This window comes from Triturus cristatus, chromosome 5_2 (assembly GCF_964204655.1).
Source record: "Triturus cristatus chromosome 5_2, aTriCri1.1, whole genome shotgun sequence".
In the NCBI taxonomy this organism is placed as follows: domain Eukaryota; kingdom Metazoa; phylum Chordata; class Amphibia; order Caudata; family Salamandridae; genus Triturus; species Triturus cristatus.
In genome coordinates, this window is record NC_140588.1 from 798,497,259 (window position 1) to 798,514,858 (window position 17,600).

At 43.1% G+C, this 17,600-nt stretch overlaps 1 protein-coding gene across 1 annotated transcript in view; it reads left to right on the plus strand.

The window, feature by feature from the left end:
- Positions 1–17,600, plus strand: part of ADGRG4 (adhesion G protein-coupled receptor G4) — a 1,724,535-nt gene that overhangs the window by 643,279 nt on the left and 1,063,656 nt on the right. Inside the window, exon 12 of the mRNA XM_085607949.1 lies at positions 13,194–13,234. Coding sequence (XP_085464075.1) covers positions 13,194–13,234 — 41 coding nt within the window. The remainder of the gene's footprint in view (positions 1–13,193; positions 13,235–17,600) is intronic.

Below are 17,600 nucleotides of genomic sequence, written 5' to 3' on the forward strand. Positions count from 1 at the left end.
GCCGCAGCAGCGGGCCTCCTTTGTGGGGGAGAATGCACAGGAGCCGTAAGGCGAGGCGGGGGACCATGAGGCTCAGGGGCATCGTGCGGGGTGGTTGGCGGGTCTGTGCTGATGCTGATGGGCCGTCGTTCAGGGCATCCGGTACCCTGGCAGGCTGGCACCGCTGACTCTACTGGAGGCCAGAGAGCAGCCGCGTGCCCCCCCCCGGCCGGCGCTAGGTGCTGACCCATCGCCTGCCTAAGGGAGGGATACTCCAGAGGCCAGCGTCCGTGGGAGCTTCCCTCAATACCCAAGCCCACGCAGATTCCTCGCCCACTAAGAGCCTCACGTACAGAGGAAGTCGATCCCCTCAGACCACCACATGCAGAAATAAGCCTCGTGGGCTCCGGTGACTGACTGTTCTCTCTCTGCGGTGGACTGTGAAGAAGAGAGGAGACTGGTCAGGGTTGTCTTCAATAACCTACAACCTCTACCTACATGGGGAAGAACGACCCAAAACAGTCTAAACTACCTTTTGAGAACAAGTGCCCACCAGCATGCTCAGAACCAGAAATTGAAGTAAACATTGGGGAATGCGGAGACAAACAGGAGGAAGACCTGCGTACCATAATGCTGGATGTCTGCACTAGGGGTGGGCGGAATTTGCGTAATCGCGTTACGCAAATCTCCGCGAAACGGTAAAAAATCTCCGCGAACACGCAGAAATTCCGCGAACACGCGGAATTGCTTGTTCGCGATACTTTTTCCTGTTCGCGATCGCTGTTTGCGTGCTCGGGGTGAAATATCTCGCGAACACGCATATTGAGAACGCGAACAAGCAAAAAATTTCGCGAAGTCGCGGAACGCAGATTTTTGGGTAATTTCGCGTTCTCCGCGGAACGCGAAATTACGCAAATTCCGCACATTCCGAGAACGGAACGGAATTTACCACCCAGGCCTAGTCTGCACCAACGAAAAATCCATTGATACTAAAATAGAAGCTCTCACCTCCAGGCTAGACAAGGTAAAACAGCAAGTAGACTCCCATGAGACTCGTTTGGACATGCTGGAAAATCGCGCCTCAGATGCGCACGACTACCAAGTCGAATCTAAGGAGCACCTCCTCAACATGGAAAAAACAAAGATTTGGAGGCGCACTCCAGGCTGGAATACGAGAGACTACAGCCATACCCAAAATGAAACCATACCTTGAAACATTGTTCTGGGAACTGATCGCATCGGTCCTATCCCCTGTGTGAATGAGCGCACCACTCACTGGGACCAAGTCCACCAGTTGGAGGACCGCCGAGGCCTATAATTGCGTGCCTACTAAATTACCGTGATCAAGACTCAGTGCTAAGGGTCCTATAAATCACCAAGGCAACAACATCTCACAAGCCACTCAGACCATAAATCACACCTAGCACCCAGGACCTCTTACCCCAGTGAGGAAGTTTCTCTGCTCACTTCTCGGAGAAGACAAGGAAAATTTAACTTGAACTGCAACATGCCGTATCTAACCAGCAGTCCTTGAGTTCCCCTGCGTGGCTGTACCTATGGAGGAGATTGTTTTTTCACACCCATTGGAGGCGCTCCTAAAGACAGCGCTTCTTGAAACTCCTTCCTGCTCCCGGATGATGCTGAGCTGGCACTCTTCCTGGCATCTCTAAAACCCTCTAACCACTTCAACGATCCTCTTCCCACTAAACTTCTCAAAGATTCAGCCATTCTCCCACTCTGGACCCGGATTATTCAAGAATCTCTTGTACAGTGGAGGATTCCTGACTGCCTCAAGATGGGGCAAGTCACTCCCATCCCTAAGACGCCTAATGTTGACTTAGCGGATCCCTCTAACTTCTGTCTGATCACTAGCATCATGACTTTAGCGAAATTACTCGAGAAATGCGTCCACACACAGCTCTGCAACCACATTGAAAAATGTCCGCTCCTCGACCTTTACCAGTCTAGTTTCAGAGCAGGGCATAGCACTGAAACATCTCTAATTCACATAGTTGATGAAACATTGAGATCCGGTGATCAAAATGTCCCCTGTCTTCTGATCCTGCTTGACTTGTTGTCAGCATTTGACACTATTAAACATGAAAACCTGATTGCTATTCTTCAACACAGGATGGGATTATCGGGCCCTGTCTTAAATTGGTTTACCTCTTTCTTACAGAACCGTTGCCAAAGAATCAAAGTTAACCAATCACTGGCAGCCAGTACCCCAGTCATGATTTGAGTACCTCAAGGTTCTGCACTCTCTCCCACACTCTTAAACCTTTTTATGAAACCTCTTTCCAATATTATGAACGATTCCAACATTCAATATCATATGTATGCTGATGATACGCAACTTTATCTGAAGATCTCCTCTTCTGACGACATAAAAAACTCTCAATGATGTACTTTGGAAAACACGACAGTGGCTAACATATAAATCATCTGTTGCTAAACTCCCTTAAAACAGAATTCCTTCTGATTTACCTCGCAATCACTCGGCTCCTACTCAAGATTCGATCAATCAACTCTCTGCACTGAACTACACCCCGCATGTTGTTGGCTCTGCTAGATCTTTAGGCATTACCCTGGACAAATACTGAAACATGCAAGCTCCCATTAGTGCCACTATTAGGGATGCCAATCATCAGCTCAACACCCTAAGGAAAGTCAAGCCATTCTTGCCTCCTGAGGACATCCAGACAGCTGTCCAATCCCTAGTTATCTCAGGTTGGAATATGGGTTGGTGACCCTTGCAGGCCTTCCTAAAGCAAGTCTGGCTCCGCTTAACCCCACCATTAACACTTCGGCCAGACTCATCACGGGTTCCAGAAAACAGGACCATATCACCCCGGACTTAATTCAGTTTAACTGGCAATCCATTGAAGCAAGGATTCGCCTCAAGATTGCTTGCCTGACGCACAAAGCTATTCATTACAACACCCCATCTACCTAACAAAAACACTTGAGCTTTCTGGCTCGAGTCAGAATTTAAAAAGCTCTACTACTTTACTTTTGAAACCACCCAAATTCAATAAGAAAAGAACTTACAACTGTGCCTTCTCGGGTCTTGCTCCTAGAATCTGGAATGCTCTTCCTCCAGAGATCAGATCCAACCCATCGACTACCTCTTTCAAAAAACATGTCAAATGGCTAATACGGAATGACCATATACTGCAATAGCTCTGATGCCATTTTTAATCTACTCCATTCGCCAGCTGGACAGTCTTTCTTTTTCCAATCGCTACTAATTTGTTATGTTTTCTCTTCACAGGTCCTTTTTGATGTAATACCTGTAATACCTGTAATACCTACTTTTTAGTAACTTCGTGTGTTCTATTTTGTACCGCTCCCTTGTTTTAAGCCTCTTACCTTGTACCCTCCTTTGTACAGCTCTCTGATACCCTCTTTTGGGTTATATTCGCACTTTATAAAACTCTTCAAATAAATCAAATAAATAAATCACTTCTTTCCCAGACTTTACTCGGCTGGTCCAGGCTGCCTGCAACAAATTTCTTCCTACCAAACGTATCCTACAGCCAGCCAAAATTCCATATGGCATGTTGTATTTGTCAAAATTAAGAATCTCACATGGCGGGCAGTCCCACTTCTTCACCGATGCAAAATCGGCTTTAAAGTTCGCAAAACATGTCAGCAGCAAGAGACAGTCACCCCGCTCTTCCCAACTGGCTGGATCTGAGCTGGGTCTCAGGGACAATGACTGAGTACGACATGACTGGCAGGCAATGATGGAAACACTACGTGCAGGGTGTCTCCCTACCTAGCTAATACTCACCATGCACAAAGGAGATGTACCCCACTATGACTGAGTTAATATGAGTGACTTAGCTGTGCTGCTTTCCATATTACATGAAGCCCCGAACTAGAAACAAAACCCGGTCACCCTGTCACAAGGGTAGGGTATTATGCTGGCGACCCATGCCCCGGTGGCAGAACTCCCATGTTTGAATATGTTTGTTCTAATGGGACTGTGGGGAGGGGGGTAAACCACAACCTAGTTGGGGGGTTGGTGTAGTTGGAGAGTGGTCCAGGGGAGTCAACAAAGTTGGGAGGGGGAGGATGGTTGAGTGTTCGCAGTTGTTTAATGCAAACTGTATACATAGTCACAAAGGCAGGATACATAGCTCAGAAAATGGACCCTATCACCGCAACTACACACACTACTGGAAAATTGACATGCGCATTGCGTGCAACAGAACATCACATAACTACCTATCCTATTATAGATACAGGTAGATGTCAGCTGTAACGTCCCTAACATGGAACATAAGAGGATTAAACAATCATAGGAACGCTAGGCTAGTGCACTCCTACCTGATGAGACACAGGAATGACATCTGCTTCTTACAAGAAATGCACCTCAGAAACGCAGCAGACCCCAAACTCCATAATAGATACTGGGGGGGAGACACACTCAGCGCCATACTCGAATTACGCTTGAGGGACAGCAATACTGATTAGACGCAACGCTGGCTGGAAAACCACCCACACATTGCTGGACCCCGAAGCGGTACACTGATCACTATCCAGTGACATGAGTCGCAGTTTATGGTCCTAACGTAGATGACCCAGCTTTTTTTTCACACCATCTGGTCAAAAATCACACTGCTGGGCTGCAACATGGTGGTATGTCGAGGCAATTTTAATGCCATCCTGCAAGACTCCCTTGACCGTGTGGGCTCGTATGCCAATTGCACCGCAGAGCCAGTCAAAAGATTCTCTCCTTATCTCAAGAGAATGGGCTGATAGACATATGGCACAATTGGCACCCCAACGCTAAGGAAGGCACATGTATCTCCTTGTGCCATAACGCCTGGTCCAGACTTGAATTTTGGCTTGTCTCCGGGGACATTGCAACTTGGACTACTGACACTCAACATATGCCACACACTCTGTCTGACTATGCCGCGGTCTTGCTTAGCTGGAACATACCACAGTCCACCCCGCGGGACTTCTGCTGGCGCCTGCTCCCAAATGCCCTGCATGAGGGAAGAGATACGCATACAATATTTCTCCATAAATGAAAAGTCAGTGGACTCCCCCTCTACGTTATGGGAGGACTTTAAGGCAGTGATAAGAGGAGTGTGCTTAGCTAAGCAATCTAGGGTACTAAAATAAATTAGACTGACACTGGAGAGGTTAGAACGTGATATCCGCAAAGCCGAAATCCTATACTATCAAAGTGGCATATCCACACACCTTGCAACCTCTGAGTACGGCGAAGAGGCATTTAGGAAAACCCACTTTCTGGTGAAGCTGGTTTGAGCCTGAAGGTACTGGCAGGGGGATCGCCCAGGCAGAGCTCTAGCCAACACACTCAAGCAGTCAGGCTCCTCGTCCTATATCACTGAACTCCTAGACACTGACTCCAACCCAACAAGAGGGCAGACCGCCACATTAGAATGACTAACCTCCAACTCAATAAGAGGGCAGACTGCCACATTAGAATGACTAACCAAATTCTATGCTTCTCTTTACACTGCCACACAGGACAGCCCTAATCCCGAGCTGAAATCATATCTGGACTCAATTGATTTGGTGTGGCTGAGTGATGCTCACCGGGCCTACCTGGACGAGCCATTCACTGTGGAAGATATTGTCCAAGCTATAAATGGCATACCAGGAGACAAGGGCCCAGGACTGGATGGACTGACGACTTTGTTTTACAAGGCCTATGTGACCGAGCTTGCCCCCACTTACTGGCGGTCTACCAAGAATTGCTTGAGCGTGGCTCCCTGCCCCGACAATGCGTGAAGCCATGCTCATTTAAATCCTAAGCCAGCTAATAAGTGTGACTCCTATCACCCATTCTCTCTTATCAATATTGATGCTAAAATTCCTGCTAAGCTGCTCGCTACAAGACTGCAGCCACCCCTCCCACTCGTTGCCAGACCTGACCAGTTGGGGTTCATCCCAGGCAGGTCCACAACTCACAATCTGTGCATCTTTTTCTCCATACTGCACCAACTAGACCCTCAACTGCCAGTGCTCAAGGCCTTCCTGGATGAAACCAAAGCATTCAATTCACTGGAATGGCCATACCTATTTACCATACTGCCCAGATTGGGAATTAGCCCCAACTTCATCCAGCTACCCCGATTGATCTACATCCAGCCCACTGCCAAACTGAGAGTGAATGACTTGCTGTTTGACTCTCACCTCTGCTATTTGCAAAGCCATGGAGCCTCTAGCTGCCAGAATGTGCCAACATCATACCGCAAGGGGACTGGGACTCACATACAGAGGGTTAATAATATCAATGTACACAGATGTCATTACTCTATATATATGAGCACCTAATGAGAATCTTAACCCTGCTCTGCGAGAGTTCCTCCAATTTTGAGGAATGTCTGGAATAAATGTAAATTGGGCTAAGTTGACGCTTCTTCCCTTGTGAGCCGCCCCACTCAGGTTAGACCTTGACTTCTCACTGGCCTGGGCTGAGGGCTCGGTTAAATACTTGGGAATTTGGCTTAGCAGAGATGTACAGAAGATCTGGCGCATGAACTATGGCTGAGTAATCGAGTGGCTGGAGGGCAAAGTAGCTACCTGGTCTCGACTAACGCTATCTCTGGCAGGCAGAATAGCCATAGCCAAACTTATAATACAACCTAAATTTCTATTCTTATTTTGCAAACATACCGCTTTCACTTACACAAGCATTCTTCAAAAAATTCAGATCCCTACTGGTGACCCATGCAAGGGCAGGAAAACAACCACGCATATCCTGGGAACTACTGACTTTACGCTCTCGCAGGGAGGTATGGGGGAACCGGATTCCGAACTAGATGCGCTATGTGTGCAAGCTCAATACCTACATTACTGGATCCACCCAACCCCGTGACAGCCTCATGTAGCAGTAGAGAAAGATCTTGCTGCGCCTGCTGTGCTGCAGGTTGCCATACATCAAACCTACAAGAGAACAAGCGAGGAGATAAACACAGTGGAATCCCTGTGATGGGTGTGGGAGGGACCAAGAAGACGTGCAAATATCCCGTCACTTTAAGCATCTTCAACATCGCTAGCATATCACCAGCTCATTCCCCCTTTACACGATAAAGGAACCATACAATGCGCTCACCAAATAGGCCTAGCTACCTTTAGTGATCTCTACCCAGACAACTCATTCTTGGCCCATCCACATGGCTCTGATGAATCCCATACACCTATCCTGGATCTACTTTTATATTATCAACTCAAAGCCACATGCAGACAAATGCATTTTTCCTCCCTGACTGCACCACCAGTCCTGACAGCACTAGAAAACATATTAACTAACCCCTTGCCTAAAAACTCTCTACAACATCACGCAGACTGCCTCGCCGGTCACGACGGCTAAAGCACTAGAGCAATGGTGTACAGAAATAAATCCCCCCCCACAGATGAACAATGGGCCTTTTGCTGCTCTCAGCTCAAATATCTCTCCCCAAATTACAGACTGTGACTCATACATTTTAAATATCTCCACCGATTGTATTGCACACCCATAAAAATACACAAAATGGGACTGAGACCAGACGCGGATTGTTGGATATGCAAATATGCACAAGCGACATTCCTACACCTAGCATGGCTCTGCCCACCCATATCCCGGTTCTGGAACAGAGTATATGAAACCATACACCAAGTCACGGAATCCCGCTTGGAATGCACACCACTAGTAGCCCTATTGGGATATATCAAAGAAGCTCCCCCTAGCATAAACCGTCTATCAGCCATGATGCTACTCTTGGCCAAACGTAGAATCGCTATGCACTGGGGATCAACCACAATACCTCAAATCGACACTTGGATTCGTGACCTACTGCGAAGAACAGCTCATGGCCTACTGGAACTAATGCCTATGGAATCCAGATTCAAGGATATTTGGACCCCATTTACAGCATGGGCAACACACGAAATGAAAATGTGATAACCACATCCCAAGGGGAAATAGGCACACAACCCCCGTCTCTGTACAGCCTAAACCTGGAGTCTAAACATAGTATGGGGTTGCCTGCGAGTTGAGAAGCGCAGCCATATTGCAAACGTATCAAAGTAGAGTACTGGTCTAGAGTCAGTTCACTATACTAGAGGGAACGACATGCCTACCTGTGCACTACTGTATTGACTGCTGTATCAATGGACCTTATACTGTGATTTGTAACAGTGTGTACCCTTTTACATGTAATTGTCCCTAAAAGATACGATTTGCTGTAGTAATGTAAAATGAACTGCAGCTGTGTCTGATAATGTTACGGTGTTAATCCAAAGCCTGCAATACACAGTTATATGTTAAAAGAAAACAATAAACAAATAAAAAAATTAAAAAAACAATTCTAACAAAAACTTTACTCACTCTCCTAGCCAAAAACGAGTGTACAAGCCCTAAAAACGACAGCTTAAAACAAACTTGTTTAGTTGTGTGGAGTAAGGCGAACACATACGTCCAGGCATTGCAAAATTGAACAACGTTTTGTAAATTCCACAGTGTGAAGTGGCAATACAACCATTCAGAATGATGGGATTTAATTTAGATAGGCATATTTTCTTAATCTTTTGTATTTAGGGTTGAGCCTTCAAACAATTTAAGTAGGGCATAACTACTACAACTGACTGTTAAATGCAAAGCTATGCTGTGCAACAACTGTGTCGACAGAGGCCATCCTTGCATCCCTAAATAACTATACGAGGAGGTTTGATTAGAATGCCAAATCGCCCGATACAATTTGTAATTTACAAGGTTACTTGCGCCTAATATCACAATATGTGTCTTAACTAAGCTAATCATCAAATAAACGTGTAGCAATTGAAAGGTGGGTGAGAGACCCCCAGGCATTGGCTATTGCCCCACCTCCCTCCCTCATCAACCAGGGTCCCTGTTAAACATGACAGCCTTAGGGTGGTCTGTCCCCAGATTTTTCCTGCTTACCTCCTCTTTTTGCTGATTCATTTTGTTAGCCTTAGGACTCTGAGCACTTTACCACTGCTAGCCAGGCTAAAGTGCATGTGCTTCTCCCTTAAACATGGTGACTTTTGCGTATACACAAATGGCCTATCTAGTTTTAATGTAAGTCCCTTGCAAAGTGGTATATCATATACCCATGGCCTGTAACGTAGATGCTACTTGTGGGTTTCTACTAGTGGGCCTGCGGCACTGATTGTGCGACCCACAAAATTAGCCTTTGAAACCTGTCTGAGGCCTGCCATTACAGGGCCTGTGTGTGCAGTTTACTGCCACTTTGACTTTGCATTTAAAACTGCTTGTCCAGCCTTAAACTCCCCTTTTATTACACTTAAGGAGCCCCTAAGGTAGATCCAAGGTAGCCCTAAGGGCAGAGTGTTGTGTAAGTAAAAGGTAGGACATGTAATTGCAAGTTATGCATGTCCTGGTAGTGACCAAAAGCTACATTCATTTTTCACTACTGAGACACACTCCTCTCATAGGTTAATCTTGGAAATTCCTTAATATACGTTAAAGCTGCAATTACTGATCAGAAAGGAGTAGCTGCATTATGTTTTATATCTTTGGAATGGTATCAATAAATCTTCCTTACTGGTGAAGTTGGATTTAACAATACTGTTTTAGAAATGCCACTTTTAGTCACCCACACTTCAAAGACAGAACTGAGTAAAAGTACTGGTTCTCTGACCCCCTAAAATCAGACACTTCTGGAACTACAACTGCACTTTGTCAGAAGGACTGTTGTGCCGTTTAAAGGACTCATCTTTGGACAGCTTACCTGGAAGGCCTGCTTTTCTCTTGGGTTTCCCTACTGCTCTATGACTTTGCTGATGGAGAAAAGCAAAGTCATAGAGCAACTAGTGTGCTCCAAGGGCTTGTTGGCTTGCCTCCTGTTGTTGAGACTCAGGGAAATCAAAGTCTCTACTCCTGCTCCTTTGCCTGGTTCACCGGAAGTGGACCCAGATGGTTGTATCAGTGAAATTGACATATCTATAAGGGGAAAGGATGTAGCCTTACGGCTAGAGCGGTCGACCTCAAAGCTGGGGAACTGGGTTCGAGTCTTAGCAGGTATGCTCAACATCCTGTGATTCTGGGCAAATCACTTAATCTCTCCATGGCTAACAAAAATTAATGTGTCCATCTGTGACTAAACCGGTGCTCATGGAAAGCGCTCTGATACCTGATATCTTCGGGTCGAGTTATATAAAACTCTTAAACCAAAAAAATCTCCTTCCTGCTGGAGGCAGAATTGGTGTATCGACCCTGATGCAGGAGCAGAAATCGGCACATCGCCTTTGGGGCCCAAGCGCCACCACTGAACCTATCTCTCGACAAGCATGGAGAAACTCAGTTCATCTGCTTCAGAACCAATGCATTGTGGCATTTTTCTGAAATCAGCACATCCCTTGACTGTGGGAGTGACAGCAGAGCATCGACCCCTGTATCTTGTGTTTGCAACCAGGATCTCTCTTTCCCAGGCCTGCATAGCTCCTGTATCCAGCCCGCGCTCCATCACGGTCAACTTGAACTGTTGACTTTGCTTCGGTCCAGCACGACCTCAAGTAACTGCTAAAGTGCTACTTGCTTCTTAGCACTACTTTACACATATTCTTTCATAACTCATATCTCTACTTGTGATTATTAGGTTTTTGTCATTTTGGTCTTGTTTTGTTCAGAATATAATAATCTATTTTTTAAACCTGTGTGGAGGCCTTTTGTGGTATTTTCATTGTGTTACTGTGTGAGTGTGTTGCACAAATTCTTTACATATTGTCTCTTTGAGTAAAGCCTAGCTGCTCTGTGCCAAGCTACCAGAGGGTGTTCATAGGTTATCTTTTAGTGTGTATCTAGCTTACTCTGCCTAGGATTGTGGTTCCTGCTTGTACAAGGTTCATACACTGACAACCAGAAAACCAATTTCTAACAGTTCCAAAGGTCTTTCTGCCCCTGGGGAAGTAGATAAAGTTAACTTTACTCCCAATCTGCTCATCCCAGGGGAAGGAAAGCGCACTAGACACCAGAGTTTTATTTTTCGTAGTGAATGAACAGGTGAGATATTGCACAACTTGGCATTGGATGTTGTAGCAACAGTGGTTCGGGGAGTAATTTTAAAAAAAATACATATAACAATAATTTGAAAATAAAGTTAGAACCAATGAAATAAGGTATCCAAAATAGTTATATGAAAAAACATTTATAGTCACAAAATATTCCAAATACACTAAACATATGTTATGTTATGTTATTTTAATTTGTAAAGCGCGCAGCTACTCGGAAGAGTCCCGGCGCTGTATAGCGCTGGGGAACCCATCCTGGCTTTATATGTACAACATTCAACTGTTGTTCACAAAGTTACACACAACATACATCATGAAATAATACAAAATACTGTGTAAATAGAAAAACAATGGCAGAGAGTACATTAACACAAAAAGCAGTCTGTCTAATGACTGAACGAGACACAATGTATACTTCTTCAAAATTCGCCAAAGGAAGGCGTCATCAGTGTTTGGACCTCTGTTAATTCATTAGGCCATCATCAGGACAAAAAACATTGGGGGCAACCATCAAAATCAATCAAGACTTAAAAACAATGAGGTTTAAGAGGGCACAAGATTTCTCAATATAATCAATTAGATTGAACATTACACAAGACCAAACACCTAGATGTCATGCATATCCAAATATATGTGCAAAGAATGACAGAAGATTAGATAATGATAGAAACTATCACCAACCTGCAAACTAGTTCAAGAGATGGCGGAAAGACAGTGCTCCGAAAGATACTCAAAAGAATGAACACAGAGTCAGCATCTCAAATAAAAACATCCCCAGTGCAAATAAATTAGGGTTAAATACACATACTTGTAAAGACTGGAATCCATAAAAAAAAAGAAAAACCAATCTTCAACTCAATTGTTCAAGATCCCTACAACAAAGACTCAATTACATATATGCACCGAAAAGCTCCCCAGTAAAGTAGCCAATAGTGTATCAAAAAAAGTACTCACCAAATAAGGAATAAATCAAATCAACCTGGTGCTTGGGGGTCCAGACCACAATTTTAAGGGACCTCCTCCAAACTGTAGTCATCTTCTAAAATAAAACTATTAAAAAGCGGAAGCTAATTCAGTTCAACTGCCAAAAGCAGTTTCACGAGTTATAAACCTCCAAAGTGGCCTGTCAATTTAACTGGTGTTTGTGATAAATGTCTCTCGAGCATGTCTGTTAGGAGTTCAAATGGAAACAGGAGCAGCGTACAGAGTAGCCCTACTCTCCTGGTGGGTAATCATCCTCTCTCGTCTGCATCTCCGAGTCAATCAACAGACGCGAATCAGGCAGCGTCTAAAGTAGCACTGCTCTCTGACAACATTAAAAATAGACTATGCATGTGCTGGATAACTGGATAAGAAAAAATAGTGGTATACAAGGAAGTCACACCACTCTTATAAAGTGAGCATGGTCAGTACACAATGAAAAAATCTTAGAAGCTGCAGCCTGGTTGATGGCTCTAGGTATTTCATATTTGTGGGCAATCAACTAACACTATATATGCCTGTGACCAAAAGAGTGATGCAGGTATGACACTATTACTTTTGTACATCAGCCATGAGGCAAAAAAGTGAAACCTCTGCTTTGTTACATTTGTGCAGGTGAGTGCATCAGGGTCAGTTCCTCAGTCTCCCAAGCATCAACATCCCTCTTAGCACTTGCCATCCCTGCCCACGCCCATCAAGGGAAGATTAAAGGAGGTGATTATAAAGAATTGCACACAGCAGAGATCTATTCATGCATCTTTCATTCCTCTTCACGATCCAAGACAGGAAAAACAGGAGGATACTGGGAATACTAGCCCCTATTCATGGAAGCAAGGAATGGCTGGGTCGGATTTCATTCTCAGCATTTACTCGAGTTTCCTGTCTCGAGGAGGTGTGTTGATCTCGTAAGTAATGACTGGAACAAGAAAAAAAGGGAAATTCAGTTTGTGCTAATTTCCTTGACAAACTACAAAATGTTTGTGACCTCATTGGTAGGTAGCTTTACAACAGTACATTAAATAACAATAACATAATAAAGAAGCAATATGTTTTTGAAGGCTGGAAGAGCAATCAACAAAGCAAAAAGAGGGTGAAACTAAGCTATCTTTAAAAACAATTTGTCCAAGCATATCAAAGTTAGCTATGAAAAATGCCCATCTCTTTGTAAAAAATATATCTGACATATGCCATTGTTTTCTGTTTCATTTTAGCAGAACATTAAGTCAGAGAAAGCCACAAGGTTTCTGTCATGGTAAGACTTTCTGCTCGTTATTATTTCTAATTTCTACAGTGCATTGTATTCCATTTCTATTGTTGTATGTGCTCCTGAGCAGACAACCTCACATGATCAAAATGGTAGTTGTTGATAATAGTTGATAGTAAATGTTTAAAAAAACAACCTTGCAACACAGATATATGCAAAGGAGGTACATTTAATGCTGCATCCAACTGGGCTCTTCACTCTAGTGGCCAAAATTGAAACTTTTTTCAGTGGCAATTCACTGACATTTCATTATGGATTCCCACCTGACACCAACGCAGTCTATTTCCTTAGCGACATCACTGACCATCACTGAAATCCACCATTTATCTGGAAAAACAGTATTCAGTGAAATTAGTTAGTAATAATGTATTCCCTCTTGTACCATTGCTCCACAAATGTGCTTACACTTAAAAATAACTTGCCACTTGGTCTACCCCATATCTCCCTAATTTAGCCCTTACTCACTAACAATCAAAATCAGTGTGAAATTCTCCGCCTGTCTGCATCGTAGTATTAAGGCTACTACTGAACATCCACAATATTACAACTTTGAAAATTGTATGTGTACTTACTGGGATACATTATTGATTGAATAGAGTAACGCACTCCTTGATGGATAGAGTTGGTTAATCTGGTGATCCAGTAGGTGATGCGATCGGGTAAGTCCTCCTGAGTAAGGTGGATGAATACAATACAAATGCATTTTCTTGAACTAAGAGAGTGTCTCCCTCATGCACTCGAGAAATGAGTTTAATACAATAGTTGATCTTGTAATAAAAGTTCTTCAAAGTCACTTTGATATTACACTCTTTGTGTTTTTATTTGATAATGAGGTAAATCATCTCATGGCAACGTAATGGTATATACTTCGAATTCGTATTCATTCCAAGTAACAAGTTGCCCAATGCATTTCAGGCATGAAAGCCCTTCGTCAGGGGATAATCTTATGTAAATGCAAGGAAACAGGTTGTCAGCACAAACAAGATATAGTAGTGTGTGTATAACAATGTTGTGACTATACACAGAATATGATAATGCTACTCATGCATTAGTAAAGGTGAACAGATGTGGATGTTGTGTTTATCAGGAATGAACCAATTTCCTATAGTGTACAACGAGGGTGCCAATCAGAAAATGAACGTGTGACCGTGAGCGGAGAGGTGAGCGATTAAGTGACAAACGGTTAGCGGAGAGGTGAGTGTTTAAGTGACAAACAGTTTGCGTGAGCCATCATGTGTAGATAGCAAATGAAGTACTTCGGTGACGAAGTGGTGATGAACCACGTATTACGTGAATCCCTGTGGCTAAGGTTGATATAAGTGACATGCAGCTGCACGAGATAAACATTTCTTAGAGATGAGGATACAGTGATAGACTACACGATCAAAGTATTTAAAAAAAGTGATGAAGTTAACCCGACACATACTTGCCGAAGTTCGCTAAACAAATATGCGTACGTATAACCGAATGCGCCCGTGGTAAAAAATGTGTGAAAATACAGGAACACAGAATGTGACCTGCAAACAGCTCTAAAACTTTGTGCTTAAGTGATTAGGTAATGCGTGCATCAAAGAGAATTACTTGAAAATGGCTGATGGGTCGAAAGTACTCCGTCGGGTGTAACTGGGGTGAAAACAAAGGTGGTATGACTGTATTAGTGCAGGCGGAACTTAATTAAACGACCTAGGTGACCCGGAAGTGATCATTAATTCCTGACGCGTTCATGTGGAACTACACAGAAGACTGGTAGTTCGGTACTGGTTTGTTAGTATCTAAAGTGCAAAAAAGGATCCAAGATGTATACAATTGTACAAAAAAAGATTACTTGAGAGAAATAATGTATGTGCAAAATAGCCAAGTGCGGATGTAGTTTTAAACAGAGAAAAACAAACAAACAATGTATGCCTGGTTACTGGACTGTAGCAATGGAAAAAAGACTGGTACAACAGAAATATACATCTTGGTGATAGTCACATGGTGTAAAAGGAATACAAAATGTAAACTGACAAAGAGAACATAAATGTGAGAGGAACGATTCCATGGGTGGAACCGAAGATATGAGATTGCGGAATGTCAGAAAAAAAACATAGGGTTGGTGAATGAATGGGTGTACAACAAGGGATATCGGGGACATATTTATAGGAAACAGCTTAAATCGCAGCGTTCATTGAGTCCATTCGGGCTGATGGAGTCCATTTTATTGATCCAATAAACTTCTCTTTACAACATGATTTGTGTATTATTTTGGCCTTTGAGTATAGGTACTTGTTCCAAAATCAGGAAACGTGGTTGGCTGATATTATGATTGTGAAGATGAAAGTGGTTAGGAATGGGAGATTTGGAGGTTTGTATACGTATATTGCTTTTGTGCTCATTCAATCTGATACGTATTTTGCGCTCTGTTTTCCCAATGTACACTAATCCACAGGGACATTTCAAAAGGTAAATAACATTCTGGCAGTTGCAAGTGGCAGTTACTTTGAGTTTGATGTTGGTACCTTTACTGGGATGTTTAATAGCGTTCCCCTTGATAATGGAATTGCAGTTGCCGCAATTGAAGCATGGGATAGTTCCTTTGTAATGTGTTTCGTCAACGCTCTTTGTGGTGGTGAGGATCTGTTTGAGATTTTTTGACCGTTGGTATGCAAATATAGGAGGTGCGTCAAAAATCTGTTTGAAATCCGTTTCAGTTTCCAAAATGGGCCAATATTTTAATATAGTTTTTTTGATGATGTAACTTTGAGAAGAATATTTCGATACGAACACGCTTCTGTTGTCAGTAGTCTTTATTGGTTTGGAACTTAACAAGGTCTTTCGAGAGATTTTGTCGGCTTTTATACATGCTTTCTCAAGGATATGTTCTGGGTATTTGCGATTTCTGAATTTTTCAATACATGCGTCTCTACTTTCTCTGTAAAGTTGCTCCGTGCTATATAATCTTTTTAGCCTGAGTAACTGTGAGTATGGTAGGTGTTCCTTGTAGAAGATTATTGCGATCTGTGGGTTTGACATGTACCTGGGTGATCAACTTGCCATTCATGTTGGTTATGGTAGTGTCCAAAAAGGAGAGATATAGTTATTGCTAATGGTAGATGTGAATTCAATGTGTTCATCAACTTTACTGAGGTCCTTGACGAGTTTTTGAAGTTCTATGGATGATCCTTGCCATAATATGAATATGTCGTCGATGTATCTTTTATACAAAAGCAAGTGTCGTTTCCATTCTTCTTTATTGAGGATGTGGTCAAGTTCAAATCTGTACATGTATAAATTCGCATATGTAGGAGCGGCACAATTGCCCATAGAAGTTACGGAGCATTGAACATAATACTGGTCAGACCATTTGAAGTAACTATGATTCAGTGTAAAATGTATCAATTCCATCAGGAAAACTTTGAGATCAGCGGGTTTATCGCTGGTCAACAGGAAGGATTCAACTGCCTCCATGCCTTTGTTGTGTGCAATTGATGTATGTAAGGCTTTTACATCCACTGTGCATAATATAGTTTCCGAATTGGTTTTATCTTGAATAGTTTCAAGTATGTTAAAAAAATGTGTGGTGTCTCGAATATAGGTGCTCATGGATTGAACAAGTGGTTGTAAATGTCTATCCAAGTATCTGCCAACAGGTTCATGTATGGAATAGATGGTTGAAACGATGGGTCTGAATGGTGGAATGGTCGCATGTTTATGGATCTTTGGGATCATGTAGATGTAAGGAATTGAAGGGTTGGTCTTGACTAGATATTTCTTGTCTTCAGCCTTGATAGTGCCCGCCTCTATGGCTTTGTTTAGGATAATCTGTAAAATGCTCATGAATTTGTTGGTTGGATCGAAGGGTAACATCATGTAGGTGTTAGTGTCTTGAATGTGGTCTTGTGCATTTTTTTCATAAAAATCGGAATCCATGATCACCATTGCTCCTCCTTAATCAGCCTGTTGGATGGTAATTTGAGTATTTGGTGCAATTTGTTTCAAAGCTTGTAGTTCTTTATTAGTGATGTTGGTGTTCTTGGTTTTTCTCTGACTGGAATTTTTTTTAAGTTCTTTCAGGGTGATGGTTTCAAATGCGTCTAACACCTTGTGGCTAACAGGAGCCATAAATGTACTCTTGGTGCGCAGTCCCATGAAGGTGTTTTCTGGTGGTGTCTGTGAGGGTTCTACGATGTTTTTGAAAAAATGTTTCAATCTGAGCACTCGCATGAATTTAAAGAAACTTATCTCTATGTCCAGAGGTTTGGAATGGTAGGTGGGAAGGAATGATGATCCCTTTTGAAGAGTTTTCATTTGGAACTCAGTGAGTTTCTGTTTAGATATATTGATTACGAGACTTTCTGGCTGCGTGTTCCTTTCG